The sequence below is a fragment of the Dreissena polymorpha genome, chromosome 12, assembly GCF_020536995.1.
Source record: "Dreissena polymorpha isolate Duluth1 chromosome 12, UMN_Dpol_1.0, whole genome shotgun sequence".
NCBI lineage: Eukaryota > Metazoa > Mollusca > Bivalvia > Myida > Dreissenidae > Dreissena > Dreissena polymorpha.
The window spans coordinates 41,498,829-41,520,056 of record NC_068366.1 but is presented as its reverse complement, the minus strand read 5'-3'; the positions used below and the strand labels follow the sequence as shown (position 1 = coordinate 41,520,056).

General features: G+C 34.3%; 1 protein-coding gene across 4 annotated transcripts in view; it reads right to left on the bottom strand.

Annotated features, from left to right (window-relative positions):
- Nucleotides 1-1,152: 1,152 nt before the first annotated feature.
- The window catches only part of LOC127852880 (uncharacterized), a 240,960-nt gene continuing 220,884 nt past the window's right edge, over nucleotides 1,153-21,228 (bottom strand). Inside the window, exons 6-8 of one of the 4 annotated variants that reach the window (XM_052386907.1) lie at nucleotides 7,472-7,833; nucleotides 6,382-6,439; nucleotides 1,153-2,067 (exon numbers count right to left, since the gene is read on the bottom strand). In XM_052386907.1, the coding sequence (XP_052242867.1) occupies nucleotides 7,481-7,833 (353 nt within the window). In that variant the 3' untranslated portion in view covers nucleotides 1,153-2,067; nucleotides 6,382-6,439; nucleotides 7,472-7,480. The remainder of the gene's footprint in view (nucleotides 2,068-6,381; nucleotides 6,440-7,471; nucleotides 7,834-21,228) is intronic. The other 3 variants (XM_052386908.1, XM_052386909.1, XM_052386906.1) reach the window with 3 other exon arrangements.

The following is a 21,228-nucleotide window of genomic DNA, read 5'->3' as shown; positions in this document are numbered from 1 at the left end:
GATTGGGAATTTGGGAATTTTCGCTCGATTGGGAAAGTACCGTTTTGGGAATTTGGGAATTTTCGTTCGATTGGGAAAGTACCGTTTACCGGTACTTTATAAAGAAGGAGGAAAATCGCTGGAATTAAATTTCTTAAATAACGATTTAGATTTAGAATCTTTGCGTAAAGTTACGCATTGAAAAACTATAACACGAAATCGAAATTTTCGAACGTGCGTAAAACTTCCAGTAGCAAATTATGTATGGTAAACATTTCATCCCGGTTCTAGCTCGTCTAGGCGCTCAATTAAAACTACAACTTTAAATCAACGTCACTCAACCGTTTGCTGTGAGGAAGAGCCACACCTAAGAACGGTCGAAAGGCCAAACGGTCTCGATTCTGTTCTCCTAGATTTGCAGGCGAGTCATTACTGTTTATTGTACCTTTTTAATTACACTTATCGTAATTTTTATACACAAGTAATATACTGTATACCTATTCACATGGTTCAAACAGAAATCTCAAACCTAAATTCAAGCACTTTTCAAGGACTTTCCAAGACCAAATATTCATTTTCAAGTCCATAAACTGTACGTTAGTTTCCTTTAAAAAAATGCCTTTTCCATTTGCTTGGATTTGTCTTTCTTGTTTAAACTTTCATCAAAAGACACTGAGTACTGAGACACTGAGTACTGTCCACTATTTAAGTTATAGAACTATTAAGTACAGTTTTGAAATTTTCAGCTAGCCCCAAAACAGCCACATAATTATGCTTTGCTATGGTACTGTCATGGAACACAACTTGAAAAAACTTTGTAATGTTTTTATTGGAATTAAAGGATGGTTGTGTGCAAACGGTATAAATACCCACAATACTTTCGCGTTCAACATATCATTTTTTTTAAACGAATTTGTCTATGGATGTCTGCGAGTTTGATACTACAGCTGAAAGTTGCGAAGGTCCTGGAATTTGAATCTTCTATCTGCACACTCTCTGCATGTGGCTGCGCCTTCCTGGTTCGACACAGATGGGCTGTTGTTTTTTATGTCTGTTTTAGATTTAACAGTTTTAACAATAGTACCTTCCTGTTTAACAAAAAACACATTGCAGGAACCCTGTTTGCTTCTCAATTTCATGTTTTCTTTGAGGGTTTTCACTTACTTGTGGCTTTTCAAAGCGTTTTCCCCCATACCCCCGACATCAATGGTCTTCATACAGACCCAACAATGTGCTTTTCGAATGTCATTTGTTTTCTGTACCCAGGAATATTCAGTTAACCACCCTGGTTTGAAACGACACTTCCCCATTGATGCGTTTTCACTCGCGAAAATTGATCACAATGGAGAACCTCTGACGTAGCACACATAATCTGTGACGTGTACACATAACATTTCGTACTCAATATTGTACGAAACTTATATTTCGTACTCAACTTTTTGCGCGAAGGAATCTATGATACATTTTCGTAATATTTCCCATAAGAACGATTTAAGTTTATAATTAAAGCCATGATAAAAGTAATTTTGAGCAGAAATAAACATTTTCAAGGCTTTTTTACATGAACTAAGCACTTTTCAAGCACTGTTTTAAGGCCAACCTTTGTTCAAGGGCTTTTCAAGCCTAGGACTCGTTTTCAAGCACTTTTCAAGCCCTGTGCGAACCCTGTGTCTTATAAAGAATGAAACAAATTATTCAACGTTTAATTCTTTGTGAGATTCTTCATGATGTCCACAGTGAGAAGTAACTGTTAGCGTTAACTGTTTGCGTTACCATATGTACTGCTATAACGTCTCGCTTCTGTAACACTCATCCCACTCGGGCACTAGAGCTAAACAAAACTACTCGGGCTTGCTTGGGGAAATCTCGACGCGGACATTTTGGTTGTTCATAACAGCGCGAGAAAACTTGACGTGCTGAGGATTTATTGCAGAGCAGACTTGTGTAACGATGCTGACCCTTTGTGGCCAGAGGTCCAGTGGGAGGAGCTAGGGATCAGGGGAGGGAAAGGATGGTTCTGTATTGGGGCTCCTGCAGGCCGGACTTGTGCTGTTGCTTGGCCAACTCGATATCAATGCTGGTGCTCTCCTGAAAACAACAACACTAGAGTGGGGGATATGAACTTGTAATACATTTTTATATTACAATGTATAATACAATACATATATGCCTCTTGATTGGATGTGAAGGTTTTCAACAGCAAACCATAATTATCTGAATTTCTAATTTGGCATTTCATTGGTGCCTTGTCCTAAATAGCAATTAATGAAAATTAATGCAATTAAACCATTTCATATTAAAACATTAAAAGTGTTGGCTAATGCTTTAATAACCTGTAAATTAATAGATATTATTCTTACTTAACTTTCAGTGTAATTGTATAAGCCAAATTGCCGCTCATCAATATTAGAAGCTTTCTTCCCAGATTAGCATGTGAAATCCACATAAGCAAATCAGGGAGGACACTTTCTGACGATACTGGATTTTCACAAAAGAAGATACTTATTTTCAACAAAACATACCTTTAAAGAGGTAATTGTTGTCCCTAAGTAGCCTGTGCGGACTGCACAGGCTAATCTGGGACTACAATCTAAGCACATGCATTAAGCCCTTTTTTTCACAGCGTGGCTCATTGATGTTTTTAGCCAGTTTTTCCTGCATAACAACAAAAACAAAAGGAAAATCATCTTGATGCAATCCGCTAAAGAACTTCCAAGATTTGGCTCCGTACGAATGGATGGACGAAAAGACGGACGGACGGACAACGCCAAAACAATATCCCTCCACCTATGGCGGGGGATAATAATAAATGGGAGGCAACAACTTCATATTTATGTATTCCCAAAGTAACAAAAACACACACACCATTTTTACCATGCCTTTACAGGTCTTTGGTGTTAAACTCTGTTTAAATTCACACTAGACAACAATTCCAAAGTAAACCATCATGTCATAAAAGTTGTAAGACATATTACAAATTAATAAATATGAAACAATTTAATGGCAACAACTCACTGCTGGTACATATTGACAGTTCTCTCCCTTGTTAGTGTAAGCTAAATTTATTAAAGGCCACAATATACTTAATGATTTCCCTATATAATTCAATGTAAACGCTACAACTTAAAGAGAAAATAAATGCAACATTTTGAACATAGAGACCACCATAACGATACTTTTTCTGAAAGTTCATTCTAAGCTGAATCGATTTAAGCAATAAAAAAGATATGTCATGTTAAACCAAACATTTACTTTACTCAAATCAAACTCTACTTCTTTTGCGCCTTAAATTTTGCGGCCATTTTCTAGTGCAATGTAACTGTTTTCAGGTCAAACTTGTACTTTAGTCTCTAACTTTATCATATGTCAGGGATTAAATACTGAGCACCTTTTCTTTCCCTCCAATATATCCAAGAGATAAAGTCAGAACACCAGTCTAAGTGTAAAATTACTGTAAAACATGGCTTCGAGTAAAATATGATTTTTTTAGTCAGTACAGTCCTACATGAAACGATTATTTAGTATAATGTAACCTATAAGACAACCTGAACTGTTTAAAACGCAAAAAATATGCACTTCCTTATCATTTTTCATCTATCCTCAATGTGCATGCCAAACTTCAGATTGATCCTTTACGTAAAAATGTTTGAACAATTAAAATTATTATAATAATGCCTGATAAGACATATGGCTTCCATTGTCGGTGCTTAAATTTATAAAGGGCTTTCAAGAGCAAATAATATTAACTTATATAACAGAATACAGTAAATATACTGTAAACTTCTTTTATGCTATATCGAAGAATAAATATAATATTATTAAAACGTGTTTGGGCTTCTTTCAGTGCGAATTTGTGAGTTTAGATGTGCTCAATACGAGATTCTGTACTTTTTATTATCCCCTGCCATAGGCGGAGGGATACTGTTTTGCGTTGTCTGACAGTCCTTCCGTCCGTCCGTCTTTCCGTCCGTCCGCCCGTCTGTCCGGAGCCATATCTTGTAAGTGCTTTGGCGTATTTCATTGAAACTTGGTATGAGTATGCATATGGATAAGAGGAAGATCCACGCCAAATGGCATTGTACACCATCAGTTAATAATAGAGTTATGGCCCTTTGTATCTTGAAAATGCTTTTTGTGTGTCCGGAGCCATATTTTTGAAGTGCTTTGGCCGATTTTATTGAAATATGAAATGAGAATATATATGGATAAGAGGATGATGCACGCCAAATGGCAATGTACATCATCTGTTCATAACGGAGTTTTGGCCCTTTGTATCTTGAAACATTGTTGTTTTGAGTGTCAAATATAATACTTTTGTGTCCAGAAGCATATTGGCGTGTGCTATCAATTCAACGAATTTGCTTGTTTTAATTATTTTCCCATACAAATTTTCCAATTTAATTATTTTTCTTTACACTTTTCAATACTCGTTAATTCCATGAAACAAAACGCATTTATTCCATGAAACTAACAAGAACGCATAATATCCTGTGAAAAAATGGTGGTTTTATGTAAATCATGCTCCTTTGTGACGGGGCCTGTTTTGACTAAAAAAAAAAACTGTATACTCAATGAAAACTTAACACCTCCTCGCAATAAGACTCTATACGGCATTAGATGGAATAGATTCCAATCAAATAGGCTTAATTAAATATCTTACAGCTTTACAAAAACTCAAGGCCTGCATGGGGATGACAGAAATTATTGCGGTGTTGTGTTTCTGAGGTGTCTGTATCGGTAAGTTATAAAGCATCGAGCTGGAAAAGGGTTTGAGTTATTGATCATCAAGTAAAATAAGTTGTACTGAAAACACGATATACACAAGAATAGACGCCATTTTACCTGTTGTGAAATCATATCATATCATTCTCGTACACTTCACTTATTTATACACTGCAAAAACACTATTATTCGCGGGACATTATTTTTTATTGATTTTAAGGGTTAAACCAGGGGTTTTTTTTAGAGAAAGGGGAAGACGCTGGACGCTGGGTGAAAGGGGAAAAAAGAGTGCGAAAGAGACATTTTAGGGGAAAAAATAAAAACTGTTCATTTCAATGTCTATAACTCATCAAAAGAGGCTTGTCTCTGTCCTTTTTGTTCCTTAAACAAGTTGCAGGTGTAGATCTAATAATGGGAAATGTTTTCAACTATATTTCTGTACTGGGGCCGGGGGACGATGTCAATTTTGTGATTTCAATTTCATGATGAATGGGTTTACGATCTTGATCTGCTACAGTATTGGAAGGGAAAGGAGCGGCAGCTGCCGATTGTCTACTTTCACTTTCACAATGTTCGATGTTGATTACCTCAGAATCCTGCTGGGTTAAAACGGATTTCGATGATCCTTTTTAAAAAAATGCCTCAATGCGTTCAGTATTTTCCAAGTCCGAATGTTTTATTTTGTTTGTGTAGGAACGCCAATTGTGATACATTTTTTTCTGTTTTCATGTTTATATCTTGGCTTGCACATAGCCCGGATGAAAATTCGACTGGTTTCCGGTAATTAATTGACGAAACACCCTTCTCGCGCAAGACCGGTATCCAGTAAAATAGTCACATGATTATTACGATAAGTTGCCCAGTTTACATGACGTAATTTAAGAGCTATATTTAGAATAACTGGGATTCCCAGATTTTTTGTGTTCGTCTGGAGAGAGAGAGCGAGATCGTTGTACATGGTGCAAATTGGATAATTGTCGAATGCTCAAAGGAAAAATAAACATTTCTTTGAAAGAAAATATTATAATTCGGTGAAAAATGATATTTTTGGTGGGGAAATTGTATTTTGAGGGGAAAAATTCTGGTAGGGGAAGACGCCGAATATCGGCGTCACTTTCTTAGTAAAAAAAACCCCTGGTTAAACGATCCACAAATTAAATACAAACACACTGGAAAATAACTTACACAAATTCCATATTTATTGTTTCCAAACTGAGAAAGTCATGCATTAACTACCACGTCCATGAAAGTCTTTTTTTAACCACGAAATAACATGCGGACGAATATATATGATTTTACAATAAACAAGCAATTTAAAAGGATATTTTACCTTATGTAAATTCATACCATTCTTTGCCACCTCATCTTAATAAACAGTTAATACACAAGCAGTACTTTTCCTTGAGTATTCATGGGTCTGTTTAACGGACCCATACCCAAAGCGTGTTATATGCTGTTCCTTATGAAAATTAATTCTCAATTATGTTTCAATTAGATCTAACAAAGTTTATAACTATTATAATAGGATTTTATTCCTATAATTTGAAGTATAATTAAAACTTATATTAAATGTGTTTTTCCCAAATCAATGGACTTTTAGCACAAAACAAATTCAAAATCCCAAAATTGCATTTTTTCCCAAAGTGGCCAAGAAAAGGCCTGACAAAGCGTCTCTTTTACCTTCTGCGTCATGCTTGTCCCCCACATCCTCAGCATCGTTGTCCCGACCCAGCAGCAACTAAAGCAGCAGAATAGCTTGATGTATTTCTTGTATGTATATTTAGGACTCACACACACTGATATAAATTTAATAACAATCAATAAGACATGTTCAACATCATAAAATATGGCAAATTAATAAATCTCACATCAAGTGTAACCTTTCTGTAAATGTTGCGTAAAATATCAATATATACTCCTCCAAAGATAACTTAAACAATTTCATATTTTATTAAAAAAGTATTCAGTGCTCCAGCTAGGCCTCAATCGAAGGGCGCCGCGCCCTGCCCTCCCGAACCTCCGCCCTGCCCCCTCAAACCTCCGCCCTGCCCCCCCCCCTAAAAAAAAAAAATTTTTTTTTTTTTTTTTTTTACATATGATAATTCATTAATCTCTCATTACATTGTAATTAGTTTAATCCTTATTGTAGACATTATATTTGAATGGTTTAATAATAATGGGAATAATACAATTATTTATAACATATAAATTAACTTGCAATAGGAAGCATTCCAGAAACACCCGCGCGCTCGAACGTGCCCTTTTCACAAAATACTGCGCGTCAAAAGTGCCCTTTTGACAAAATACTGCGCGTCGAAAGTGCCCTTTTGACAAAAAAGCCCCCCTGCCCTTTTCAAATCCTAGCTGGAGCACTGAGTATTCATCCATATACATTTCTTACATGGCATGGTGTTTATAGAAATGAAAGTCTAAAAATAGCCTCAGTTGCTATGTACATGTGCATATATGTAGAAATATTAAATTTTCAGTTGAAATGCTTTGTTTTTTCATGCAAAGTTTACAAGAACTAAATGTTAGGACCATAATGACACAAACATTATGACAACATAACATCATATGCATTAGATCTTATGTTCCAACAAAAACCCTCACGTTGTATAATCAGATAACAATATGTGCACATAAATTATTTGTATCTTTAACTACACACTTAATGTTGTATTGTAACATCACACACTACTATGTTTGTATGCTAAACAACACATTGTCATTGAAATACTAATCACTAATTACAACAACTAATACATACATGTACACACTATTCCACTCTGAACACCAGGATGTTGTTTCTCCCCCCCAGTCCCACAATGATGGATGATGTGGTGCTGCTGTAGCAGACTGACTCTGGGTACCCCACTCCATCCTCCTTAGTAGCCAGCGTAGCCAGCTTACTCTCTCCCTTCCAGCCCACCTGTTGTACAGTGTTACCCCAGTCTCCACAGACCAGCACCTGGCCTGCAGGGGTCACATGTAGACCAGATGGGCCACCTAGTGCTGGGTCTGTGTATGTAGCCAGGAGTGTGCCATCCCTGGCCAGGGTGAGAAGCTTGTTGTACCAGTAGCTGGTGATGTACAGCCTGTCTCCTGTGGGACTCACAGCACACTTGTCTACTGCAAAACAGAGTAACATCAAGATATTGAAATACTGTCAATGTTAAATAATCTTATTAAACATACTGCAGTGATATTGTATTACGCATATGTTGTTATAAAGAGGCCTTTACACATCTAAAATATATGCATACATTTCAATAATTTAATAGTTAAGCGTGACAATAAACTTCAGTAGCAGAGCTATTGTGTTAACGTTTAAAATGTTGAAATGCGACTGGTGAGTTAGATATGAATTGAAGCAAAACAATTACACAGATGGAAACAATTACACATACTGAAACAATTGCACAGTTCTATCAACAGGTAAACATATTGTACATGTACAATCATTTAACAACCACAAAATTAAGACAGGGTCAGAAAGTGTCTCTTTCCCAGGAACACAGTTTCTATTTATAGACATGTCATGTAGTGACAGTCAAAATACTTCATTACTCATGATTATAAATCAATATTTCTGAATCTTGTTTTGGCTACAATGTACTGTAGCATTCAAAGAGCACATATGAATTATAGAACAAATATTTTATAATACATCAGCAGGTTTTCTGCTATGACATCCAACTGTTATTTTATTCTCATCTCACAAAGTATATAACTATAATTTATATGATTAAAAAAAAACAAGATAAAGGCCATATGAGTCAATATTAGTTGATTAAAAAAATAAATCCCAATTCGGTTCATTAAGTCGATAAAAATTTTCCAATTTGTGATTGTATGGATTTAAAACAAGAGCACAGCATAACAGGTGCCAACGCTCGACTGCGAAAGCTTGTTAATGTATATATTTATGTAGATATAATTTTAACTAAACAGTAACATACCACTAGTTAAAAGATTCTTAAGATTAACAACCACTTTTTTAATATGGACGTGAATTGTTTTTGTGAGAACAAAACATAACATACTTTATGTGGTAGGACTAGGAAATTAATATTAACTTTATTGAAAACCATTCAAATAAACATTAAGATTAATGTATGTATAATAATAAACTTATTCATTTTAGCTAGACTGCATCCAAAGCCTTAGGCTTATTGAGATACTCTCTAGTCTGTTTTCTGGGAAGAACCTGTACATAGTGTTTTTGTAAAGATCATGAGAACCCTCCCCAAGTAGGGATCATACCTGTGGCCTCCCAATGGCTAGGCAGGCACCATATCTACAATGCCACAACAAGATTATTAAACGATTCAATATCTAAATAAATAAATAAATATATATAAGATTCATGCATTTCATTTATGCCAGGTCACATGCTGATGACACCAGTGTCGGTGATGGCAGCTCTGGAAGTGTCGGTGGACAGGCATCTCCTGACGAGCATGAAATCACCACAAATAACAAGCAAGAGGACCATGATAGCTCTGTATCACTCCACTGCTGAAGAAAAGGCTGAAACAAATATTCTTGGTATGTGCAAATACTTAAATATAGGCCCTATTTAAGCACATGTACACTTTTGTGACCCCCTGGGCTGGGTCAAATTTAACCTCAGGGGCATAATTTGAGCAAACTTTGTAGAGGACTACTATATCTCACTACATACAAAATGTGGTAGCCCTAGGTCCTAGAGTTTAGGACAAGAATATTTTAAAAGTTTTCAAAAAATAAGCAAGATATGAGCGTATACAAGAGTTCCGCGGTCGGAGATGACCGCATTGAAGCCGGATTTTTGATTTAAATGACAGGAAAGTTATAACATGGAATAAGAACTTTAACATTTTTACCTACCAAAGTTATAAGAACTTTAACATTTTTACATTCAAGGTCACAGTGACCTTGACCTTAGAATGAATGACCTTGAAATGACCAGTGGTCATCTAAGTGTGCTTGCAAACCTTCATGTCAAGTTTGAAGACTCTATGTCCAAGCATACCAAAGTTATAACAATTTTAACATTTTAACATTTAAGGTCACAGTGACCTTGACCTTCAAATGAATGACATTGAAATGACCAGTGGTCATCTTCTAGTACTGGCCAATCTTTATTTCAAGTTTGAAGACTCTAGGTACAAGCATACCAAAGTTATAACATGAAATAAGAACTTTAACATTTTTACATTCAAGGTCACAGTGACCTTGACCTTCAAATGAATGACCTTGAAATGTCCAGTGGTTACTTACTAGTTCTGGCCAACCTTCATGTCAAGTTTCAAGACTCTAGGTCCAAGCATACCAAAGTTATAACAACTTTAACATTTTTACATTCAAGGTCACAGTGACCTTGACCTTCAAATGAATGACCTTGAAATGTCCAGTGGTTACTTACTAGTTCTGGCCAACCTTCATGTCAAGTTTCAAGACTCTAGGTCCAAGCATACCAAAGTTATAACAACTTTAACATTTTTATATTGAAGGTCACAGTGACCTTCACCTTCAAATGAATGACCTTGAAATGACCAGTGGTCATCTGTTAATCCTGGCCAACCTTCATGTCAAGTTTGAAGACTCTAGGTCCAAGCATACCAAAGTTATACCATGAAATATGAACTTTAACATTTTTACATTCAAGGTCACAGTGACCTTGACCTTCAAATGAATGACCTTGAAATGACCAGTGGTTACTAACTAGTTATGGCCAACCTTCATGTCAAGTTTCAAGACTCTAGGTCCAAGCATACCAAAGTTATAACAACTTTAACATTTTTTATATTGAAGGTCACAGTGACCTTGACCTTCAAATGAATGACCTTGAAATGACCAGTGGTCATCTGTTAATCCTGGCCAACCTTCATGTCAAGTTTGAAGACTCTAGGTCCAAGCATACCAAAGTTATACCATGAAATAAGAACTTTAACATTTTCGAGCACGCCGCCACCCCGCCCGCCCGCCCGACAACATCAATCTATAAGCCGAGATTTTTTCGAAAAAAATCCGGCTAATAATGTTCAATTTTGTGACCCGCGGGTCAAATTTGACCCAAAGGGCATAATTTGAACAAACTTGGTATAAAAGGACTATAAAAATGATGTTACTGCATACTATATTTGGTAGCAATAGTCCGAATGGTTTTTGACAAGAAGATTTTTTTTTAAAGATTTCACACAATAGGCGCTTTATAAGCGTTTATTAAAATTTGTGATCCCCAGGTGCAGGGTCAAAGTTGACCCAGAGGCATTATTTGAACAAATGTGGTAGAAGTTTATTAAATGTCTATACATACCAAATTTGGTAGCCCTAGGCCCAATGGTTATGGACAAGAAGATTTTTAAAGTTTTCACAAAAAAGGCCCCATTAGTGTATGTTCAGTTTTGTGACCCCGCGCAGGGTCAAATTTGACCCAAGGGGCATAATTTGAACAACCTTGGTAAAGAAATATTAGATGTCACTACATACCAAATTTGGTAGACCTATGCCTTGTAACACTTTTGTCCTAGTAAGCTGACTGAACTCAATTCAAACTATCATACATGTAGGGATGCTCTTAAGCCTTGGTTATATGGCGGTCAGACCAATGTTAAAACAGTCACAAACTGCTTGTTTACTGGGGTTAGGAAAAAATACTCCAATTTGACAGGGTGATAGAAAGTTTTGTTTACTTGCTGAGATCACGTTTTCTGGAACATGACTGGTTATATAAGCATTTATATAAGCATTAGTATAAAAGAGGGGTATTTTTAAAACAAATCGAGCCATTATTGATAGCAACTCGCACAGTAAACATTATAATTTTACGGCTTTACAGTAAGTGCAGGAGAGACGGACATTTACTTTCTGGACGGATTATATTTGTGTTGGATTATCTTGTTTGTTTCTTGTTTTGATCTTGTTCAATTTCTTAATAAGAATTACATACATTTACAATACAAATAAGAATAATATGCATTTACAATACAACATATACAAACATTTTAAACAAGAATAAAAGACTATATATGCTATAAAGACTTGTTGCTTTCTTTCGCAAACTGATGAGTAGTTAAACGAACCTGGAACATTTAAGTCAAAACAAAAAATTACACAACGCGACTTAAACGAACCTTTGAACACTAATATATTCACATAAGGTTAGAAGTGCCACAGCCTTATGGTTAAAGGACAGGAAGATTTTGTAAGTGTTCACAAAATAGGCACTATATAAGCATATAATTGATTTTGTGGCCCCAAGGGCAGGGTCAAATTTGACCCCTGGGGCATAATTTTAACAAACTAAATAAAGGACTATACAATGTCACTACATACCAAATTGTGTAGCCCTAGGCATAATTGTTATGGACAATATTTTTTTTTTAGTTTTCACAAAATAGGCATTATATAAGCATATGTTCAATTTTGTGACCCCCGGGGCAGGATCAAATTTGACCCCATGGATAAAATTTGAACAGATTTGGAAGAGGACTATTAGATGTCACTACATATCAAATTTGACAGCCCTAGACCGGATGGTTATGGACAAGAAGATTTTTTAAGTTTTCACAAAATAGACCTTATATACATGTAAGCATGTGTTCAACTTTGTGACCCCGAGGCAGGGTCAAATTTGACCCAAGGGATAAAATTTGAACAAACTTGGTAGACAACTATAAGATGTCACTACATACCAAATTTGATAGCCCTAGGCCCGATGTTTATGGACAAGAAGATTTTTAAAGTTTTCACAAAATAGGCTCCATATAAGCGTATGTTCAATTTTGTGACCCCCACGGCAGGGTCAAATTTGACGCCAGGGGCATAATATAAACACACTTAGTAGAGGACTATAAGATGTCACTACATACCAAATTTGGTAGCCCTAGGCCCAATGGTTATGGACAAGCCATTTATAAGCATATATTCAATTTTGTGACCCCCGGGCAGTTTTAAATTTGACCCAGGGGCATATTGAACAAACTAAGAAGAGAACTATTAAATGTCACTACATGCCAAATTTGGTAGCCCTATGCCATACGGTTATGGACAAGAAGAATAAAAAAAAAAATCCCACAATAGGCCTTATATAAGCATATGTTCAATTTTGTGACCCTCGGAGCAGGGTCAAACTTGAACCCAGGGGCATAATTTGAACAAACTTGGTAGAGTACTTTAAGATGCTACTACATACCGAATTTGGTAGCCCTATAGGCCCAATGGTTATGGACGAGAAGATTTGTAAAGTTTTCACAAAATAGATCCTATATAAGCAAATGTTCAATGTCGTGACCCCTGGGGAAGGGTCAAATTTGTCCCCAGGGGCATAATTTGAACAAATTTGGTAGAGGACTATTAGATGTCTTTACATACTTAATTTGATAGCCCTATGCCCAATAGTTATGGACGAGAAGATTTTGAAAGTTTTTACAAAATAGGCCTTATATAAGATTTTTTTTTTATTTTGTGACCCCCGGGGCAGGGTCAAATTTTACCACAGGGGCATAATTTGAACAAATTTGAAAAAAGTTTACCTCAGGAACATTCCTGAGAAATTTCATCAGAATTGGACCAGTTGTTTAGGAGAATAAGATGCTTAAAGGAAAAGTTAGCGCACGGATGGACGCACGACGGACACAGGACCATGATATAAGCCCCGCTTGCCTTTGACCAATGGAGGCAAAAATCAGAAATAACCATCAAATATGTTAATGCCTCAGACGATAAAATCATGTTTTATACTGGCTTGCCAACTTTCGTTTTTTTTTAATTCTTTGTTTTTGACATCGATTGAATTTGGTGCCTACGAGTTATGTTCTGAAAAACTGAAAACTGTTAAGATTGAGAAGGGCGTAAAAAAAGTTGACCTGTTGATGAGTTTCAATGACATAAAATAAATAAACAAATTATTTGAATTGTGATTCAACAAAATGAAAAAAAAACCTCTTCATTGCAAGTACTGTATTGATAAATAAAACATTTGTTAATTTTTTAATGAGTTGTATCTTTTCATTGTATTGTTGTTCTTTGAGTGCTATGTACAGTCACATGTGACAGTAACATATACTTTTAAATCACATATATCACAGGCCATATAAGTATAGATTGATATATTTATCACAACAGTCCATATTTATTTCCCAATTGATTAAAACTAAACAATTGGCCATGTGTTTATATAATGAACCAACAAAGACTTGAAGAATAATATGAAAATAGTTTTTATTGTTACTGTGCGTATATAAATTTATAAATGTATTTCTTTGATGTCAAAATGAAACACTTCAGGTATCTGTAAAAAAAACTGTTGGAAACTTTCTTGGTTCATTATAAATGAGCATATATCTAATAACATAATTTTGCAGACATTTCTAAAAATTATGGGATACAGAGATATTGCTCATTTTTAGAATTTTCCACTTTTACCACATTATTGATGGTTTTACTATATATATGAAGAACAAAAATTAAGGAGACACTCATCAAAAATATTCATAATCCAAGCAATTTAATTTCACGTGATTAAATCATTATCAGTAAAAAGCATTAATATTAACCGACTGGAAATTAAATCAGAATCTTAAAGCAAGCAGACGAATAAGGCACTTACTTAATAAATTAACTCTTTTATGGAGGCACAAAACATTTGATCTAGAAAGACATTCTCCTAGCAGAGTTGTTGTTTGTGCCTCAACATACAACATCTCTATAGCGGGCTCAATTCCAGAAATCTTGGCGAAACACATCAATGTAATTTTACGCTCTTTCATGGAAATATCTAGGACACCAAGCATAATATTTTAGGTAATTACCTTTAAAAACTGCATATATTGTTAATTTATTGAGATATTTAATAACAATTATGAGAACAACTTTCATGCCCATTTACGCAGATGACATCACTCCGCTAAAATGTAAACAAAGGCCAAAATGGTGATGAAAAGCAAGTGTTAATCTACAAACACATTGAAAGTTTTGTGTATGTTTATGTTAAATGTGTAATCAAATATATAGCTAATTATGCTTATTTTATGTCTTTAATTGTCTTCATTAATTTGTAAGCTTACGGTTTAGATTAGCGCAAATGTCTCAGTTATTATTTATTACTATTAGGTGCTTATCATTTTGCTTTATCTTTTGCTTTGTGTTGCTTATTTGGCTAGGCTGGTCTTGGTTATTGCTCTACCTCATATATATATATATATATATATATATATATATATATATATATATATATATATATATATATATATATATATATATATATATATATATATATATATATAAATATATATATATATACTACTATGTGCTTCTAGCGTTTTTTTAAATTATTTGTTTTACGGGAGCGCCCGACCCTATTTTTCGACAAATGGAAATAAAAATAAAAGTCACTTTCGTTTTTTTTAATTTATATTTCACCCGCCGACCTGGTATTTTATCCAAAACTAGAATTTGCGGAGATTGCCGAAAGTGTTGTTCAAAATGTGTTTATAATACGGGTTGTTTCGTTGTGCCAAGTCGACTTGTAGAGCGTCAGCGATTTTCATTGGCTATTGCAACCAATACCACACGCTATTAGCCAATAGGTGAGTATTTAACAAATGATTTTCATATTACATTTCCGAAATGACGGACATTAACAACAACGAGACAAATGTAGCATATTTTTAAATCAAGTTAATTAAAAACGGAGCAGAAACAATTTCAATAAGAAAAGTTAATCTTCAGAACACCATTGTTGATATCATGTCCATATTATGTGATACAAAATTGAAAATAATTTGAGTTTTTGCAGAGTTGTCACCATCGATTACTTTCGGTGTGTTTAAACGATTTGGATAGGTTTAATAAATGTGCGTATTTATCAAAAGGAAGATCCTGTAATATTTTTATAGATAAAAATCAACATCCCGAAAAGGTCCAAGAAGTACTACTTCACGTTTCTTTATAATGAACATGAGGACTGAACCACAGGTACTTGCATCAATAATCCCATTTTCCACCCACCCATGTATATTCTTTATTTAGAAAAAAAGTATTCAATACAGCTTCTGAAGAAAATTAGATTGGGTTCGGATGTCCGTATGTCCGTCAAAGTCACAAGAAAATTGTAATTATTTTTCTTAGCAAATTAACATGCTTATTATTCTTCATTAACTTAAAACAAAACATTTTTTCAATATATTAAACTGTATAACTAATTTTATATCAACATTTTAAACTTTTTTCCGGTGACCAAGTTACGTCAATTGGGATCAGTTCATTAAATTGAATTTCTACAGACGAAACCAAAGTTTTGACTTCAAAATGTCATGAAAAAGCAAATGGAATTTATTTCTTAATTATTTGATCAGTTTTGTAAATCAGAAATACATCTTAATGTAGTTTTCAAAAATGAGTTATTATTTAGCCGATATATGATGTTCTATCAACTGTACATAATGTTTTCATACTGCAGGATTTGTTCTGCAAGGAATGCAAGTAAATTTATCACGACTCAGGCTCTGTTGATAAAATGTGCTCAATTTGCTCTATGTATTTGTTCCAAGGATTATTATTATCTTCACATTTATATAGCTCTCTCTGTTTATTATATATCCAAAACAAGTTATCGCCGTTTGTCCTTAAAATAATACAGACAACACATTCCATAGAAATTTTCATTTGAACTTAAACTGTGAATAAGAGAGGAACAAAATAATATGTGCAAAAGTTTACACCATTTTATTTTGACAATACTGTGAGTCTTTTACGAAATTATTAAAATAAAATATTATTTTAAAAATATACAATTACATTATTCAACAGTTTTTTCTATATATAATTAATATTGCGAGTAAATTATATACAGTGACAGTCAGCAGAGTAATTCTACTAGAACAATTAAAATACTTGATATATGTACTATTTAATTCTTTATACACTTAAGAATTTGTTCAATGAAATAAATCTAGGTCTCTAGGTATATTGTGTCTTTTACCTCAATAATTTGTAGGGGCTTATGTGAAGCCAATGGACATGATACAAAAACTACGAAGATTACCACCATACAATGTCACATACAAAATAATTATCACCTAACCCATGCTTTTTGAGAGAATAAGAATGTATAAGCTCTTTATTATATAAGTAAATATTAATCATGTGAAACAAGGAAGAGTTATTTTTTACTCCAAATGTATGATTTGATCACACCTAGAAGAAGAAAACACTAACATGTTAAACCAAATATTGAACCCCTGGCCCTTGCAGTTTCTGTGTTGTTAGGGATTATCAAATACATTAATCTATATAAATCAGTTGACCCCTGAAGCGCAAACAGTTTTGACCATGGAGACATGCTTTGAGGAAACTTAGCAAAGAACCACTATATGGTTGGCATGCAATGTAACAAACCAATGGGCCTTACGGTTTCAGAGAATAATTATATTATTTATATTTATAAGCAAAACAGTAACCCTTAGGGAGGGCAAATCTTCTGCATGATTTGAACAAACTTCAAAGAAAACCTCATAATGATGTTACACACAAAATATTGTAGTAATGCCCCTTGTGTTCACTTTACATATATAAACACTATAACTCTCTCTGAATATAAAATGAAATGCAGCACATGTTTTTATAAGTCTATAACTCTCGGTTTCTTAAATGAAATATTCACATTTTATGTACTAGAACTTTCACTACACAAAGTTTGGATCAAGATCAATTCAAGCGCAGTCTGATCAGGATCCAAATTGTTCGCTTAACATCTTTAGAAGTACTGACTGAATGTTGAACATTTTGGATCCTGATCAGACTGCTCTTTTTGGAGCCAATATGGTCGCAATCACCCTAAGGTCCATTTTCCTGTTACGTGGCTCATTTTTTACTCATGATTGATACAAATTGGCTGAATTTTAAATTTTGAAAAATAAAATAAACAAGAACACCGCCTTGCGGGTGCAGACCGCTCATCTATTTTCTTTTTAAAGGTGAAGGGACTCTCATTTTCAATCACAAAGGAGGGAGGGGTGGAGTGAAGAGGGGTGTATAGCATGGGAATGTGGACATTTGTTACATTATTTTCCAAAAAAGGGAAAAAAAATGCTTAAAAAAAAATCATGGGGGGGGGGGGTTTAACCATTAAAAAAAGAAATTTGGGGTGGAGGTGGGGTGGGGGGTATAGTGTGAGGGTGTGGTGGTCATTTGTGAGATGATCTTAAAAAAAAAAAAATTAGGGGGGGGGATTCGGGTGGGGGGATGGGGGGTGTGGGGATTCTTGGGTGCGATGGTTGGACGGTATTTCAAACATAAAATAAATATTTGTGTTTTTTATCGGTTTAAAAAAAAATAATTTGGGGGGGGGGTGGGTTGGGGGCATAGTTTGAGGGTGTGGTGGTCATTTGTGAGATGATCTTAAAAAAAAAAAAAAAAAAAAAAATAGGGGGGGGATTGGGGGGGGGGAGGGGGAGGAGGGCACGGGGGATGGTTTGGGTGGAGTCTATTGTGGTATGTAAGGTAAGAGTAGTTTTGTCAAAGTATCAATCAAATCTAATCATAAATAAAGAAGTTATGGCAATTTAAGCAAAATTTAATAATTTGACCTTGAGAGTCAAGGTCATTCAAAGGTCAAGGTAAAATTCAACTTGCCAGGTACAGTAACCTCATGATAGCATGAAAGTATTTGAAGTTTGAAAGCAATATCCTTGATAGTTAAGAAGTAAAGTGGATCGAAACACAAAATTTAACCATATATTCAAAGTTACTAAGTCAAAAAAGGGCCATAATTCTGTAAAAATGACAACCAGAGTTATGCAACTTGTCCTTTTACTGTACCCTTATGATAGTTTGCGAGTGTTCCAAGTATGAAAGCAATATCTATGATACTTTAGGGGTAAAGTGGACCAACACACAAAACTTAACCAAATTTTCAATTTTCTAAGTATAAAGGGCCCATAATTCTGCCCAAATGCCAGTCAGAGTTACATAACTTTGCCTGCACAGTCCCCTTATGATAGTTAATAAGTGTTGCAAGTATGAAAGCAATAGCTTTGATACTGTAGGAATAAAGTGGACCTAAACACAAAACTTAACCAAATTTTCTATTTTCTAAGTATAAAGGGCCCATAATTCTGCCCAAATGCCAGTCAGAGTTACATTACTTTGCCTGCACAGTCCCCTTATGATAGTTAATAAGTGTTGCAAGTATGAAAGCAATAGCTTTGATACTGTAGGAATAAAGTGGACCTAAACACAAAACTTATCCAAATTTTCTATTTTCTAAGTATAAAAAGGGCACATAATTCTGTCAAAATGCTAGTCAGAGTTACTTATTTTGCCTGCACAGTCCCCTTATGATAGTTAGTAAGTGCTGCAAGTATGAAAGCAATAGCTTTGATACTTACGGAATAAAATGAACCTAAACACAAAACTTAACCAAAATTTTCAATTTTCTAAGTATAAAAAGGGCACAAAATTCTGTCAAAATGCACGCCAGAGTTATCTAACTTTGCCTGCCCAGTCCCCTCATGATAGTAAGTAAGTGTTCCAAGTTTGAATGCAATAGCATTGATACTTTCTGAGAAAAGTGGACCTAAACGCAAAACTTAACCAAAATTTTCAATTTTCTAAGTATAAAAAGGGCACATAATTCTGTCAAATTGCATGCCAGAGTTATCTAACTTTGCCTGCCCAGTCCTCTCATGATAGTAAGTAAGTGTACCAAGTTTGAGGGCAATAGCATTGATACTTTCTGAGAAAAGTGGACCTAAACGCAAAACTTAACCGGACGCCAACGCCGACGCCGACGCGAAGGTGATGACAATAGCTCATAATTTTTTTTCAAAAAATAGATGAGCTAATAAAAAAACGGTTTAGACAGTTTTATTTTAATTTTTTGGGGAGACTGCTCACTTTTCATGCCTTTTATTTTTAGTTATCCCCCCCCCCGACTCAATTTTTTTGAAAATTTTCCCGTAAAACAAATAAAAAAATATGCTGGTCTAAGCCTCTTTGCCATGCTTATTTATTATTTTAAATTGTCTTAACTTATTTGTAGACCTAAGGTCTAGATAAGCACAAATCTTTTGTTTTATGTTTTATTCCTAGTTACTTCCTTTAGTGTGACAAATGCTTTGCTATTTATGCCATACTGTACTTCATTATTATGTTTGTCTTAACCATGTTTAAATTACCTTACTGTCTCTGTTAACAGCTGTTTTAAATATGCTATTATTATACAATTGTTAATAATGTCGGTTCAAAAGCTAATTATAGCTTATGTTACATGTTATGCACTCTTTCCGACATTAAATAAAATTTACTTGACTTGACTTGAATGTGACACCTTATGTACTAGTCCTTTTATGTACCAGGCCTTTAATGTTCCACTTTGAAACTTCACCTACCACCTATATATTATATAGGTGTTATTGTCCTTTCATTCATAGCATTATGAATGGGCAATCATTACCTGTGTAAACCACTTAATTTGACTCAAGTGTTGATAGATTTAATCAAACATTGTTCCCACTATAACCTTGCAAATCATTGTATTGAATCAATTTTTTCTTGATATCAGGAAAGTTTTAGTAATTTGGATACCGTATGTCTGTATTAAAGAACTATATAAGTTTTATTTATTTATGCTACTTGTATATTTATTTTATGATATAGGATTGATATAGGATATAAATGAAATGTATTTTTATCATTTACTTCAATTTCAGGTAAGAATAATGAATCATTTATTACTACTTGGGCTAATAAATTACACTAAGACACTCACTGACACTTAGACAATCTGGCAAAAAATATAATTTATGGCTATATATAAGTCTAAATTCATAAATAATATCACACAAAATAAATATAATTAATAACACACATTCATATTAAACCATATATTATTTTCTATTTATATTATATATATGGTACATTGTCAGATAGTGGTACATAAAGTGCCAGTACATTAACGGACTGGTAGTACGTAAGGTGTATCATTCGATAATTATATCACATTTACAAATTTGCAAGTGTATTGCTGAAATATTGCTAATCAACTTTATTTTATGTGTCTTAATGAATACTTACATAGCACTATTAATTACTTCAGAAATGTTACTCCTGTGCTTGTTCAATATTTTGCTTTTAATGCTTTTCAGTAAAAATCACAGGAGTTTGAAATTCTCTCCATGAAGCTAATTATCTAATGGCGAGATAATAATCAAAGTACTGACAGTACTGGTGTGACGATGCTTTTGAGAAGATGGATATAAAAGCATCAAGTTAAGTTTATCTACATCACCACAATCACCACAATTGTGTATGTTGGTACGAAAAAAAAATTTGGTACAAAAATTTTGCGCAAAAAATTTGGGTAAGAAAACAAATTTGGGTACGAAAAAAAATTTGGGAACAAAAAAATTGGGACCAAAAAAAATTTGGGTACGAACAAAAAATTGGGGATGAACAAAAATAGGGTACGAAAAAAAAATTGGGTACGAAAAATTTTAGGTACGGAAAAAAAATTGGGGGAATGGGAAAGTAGTAGCT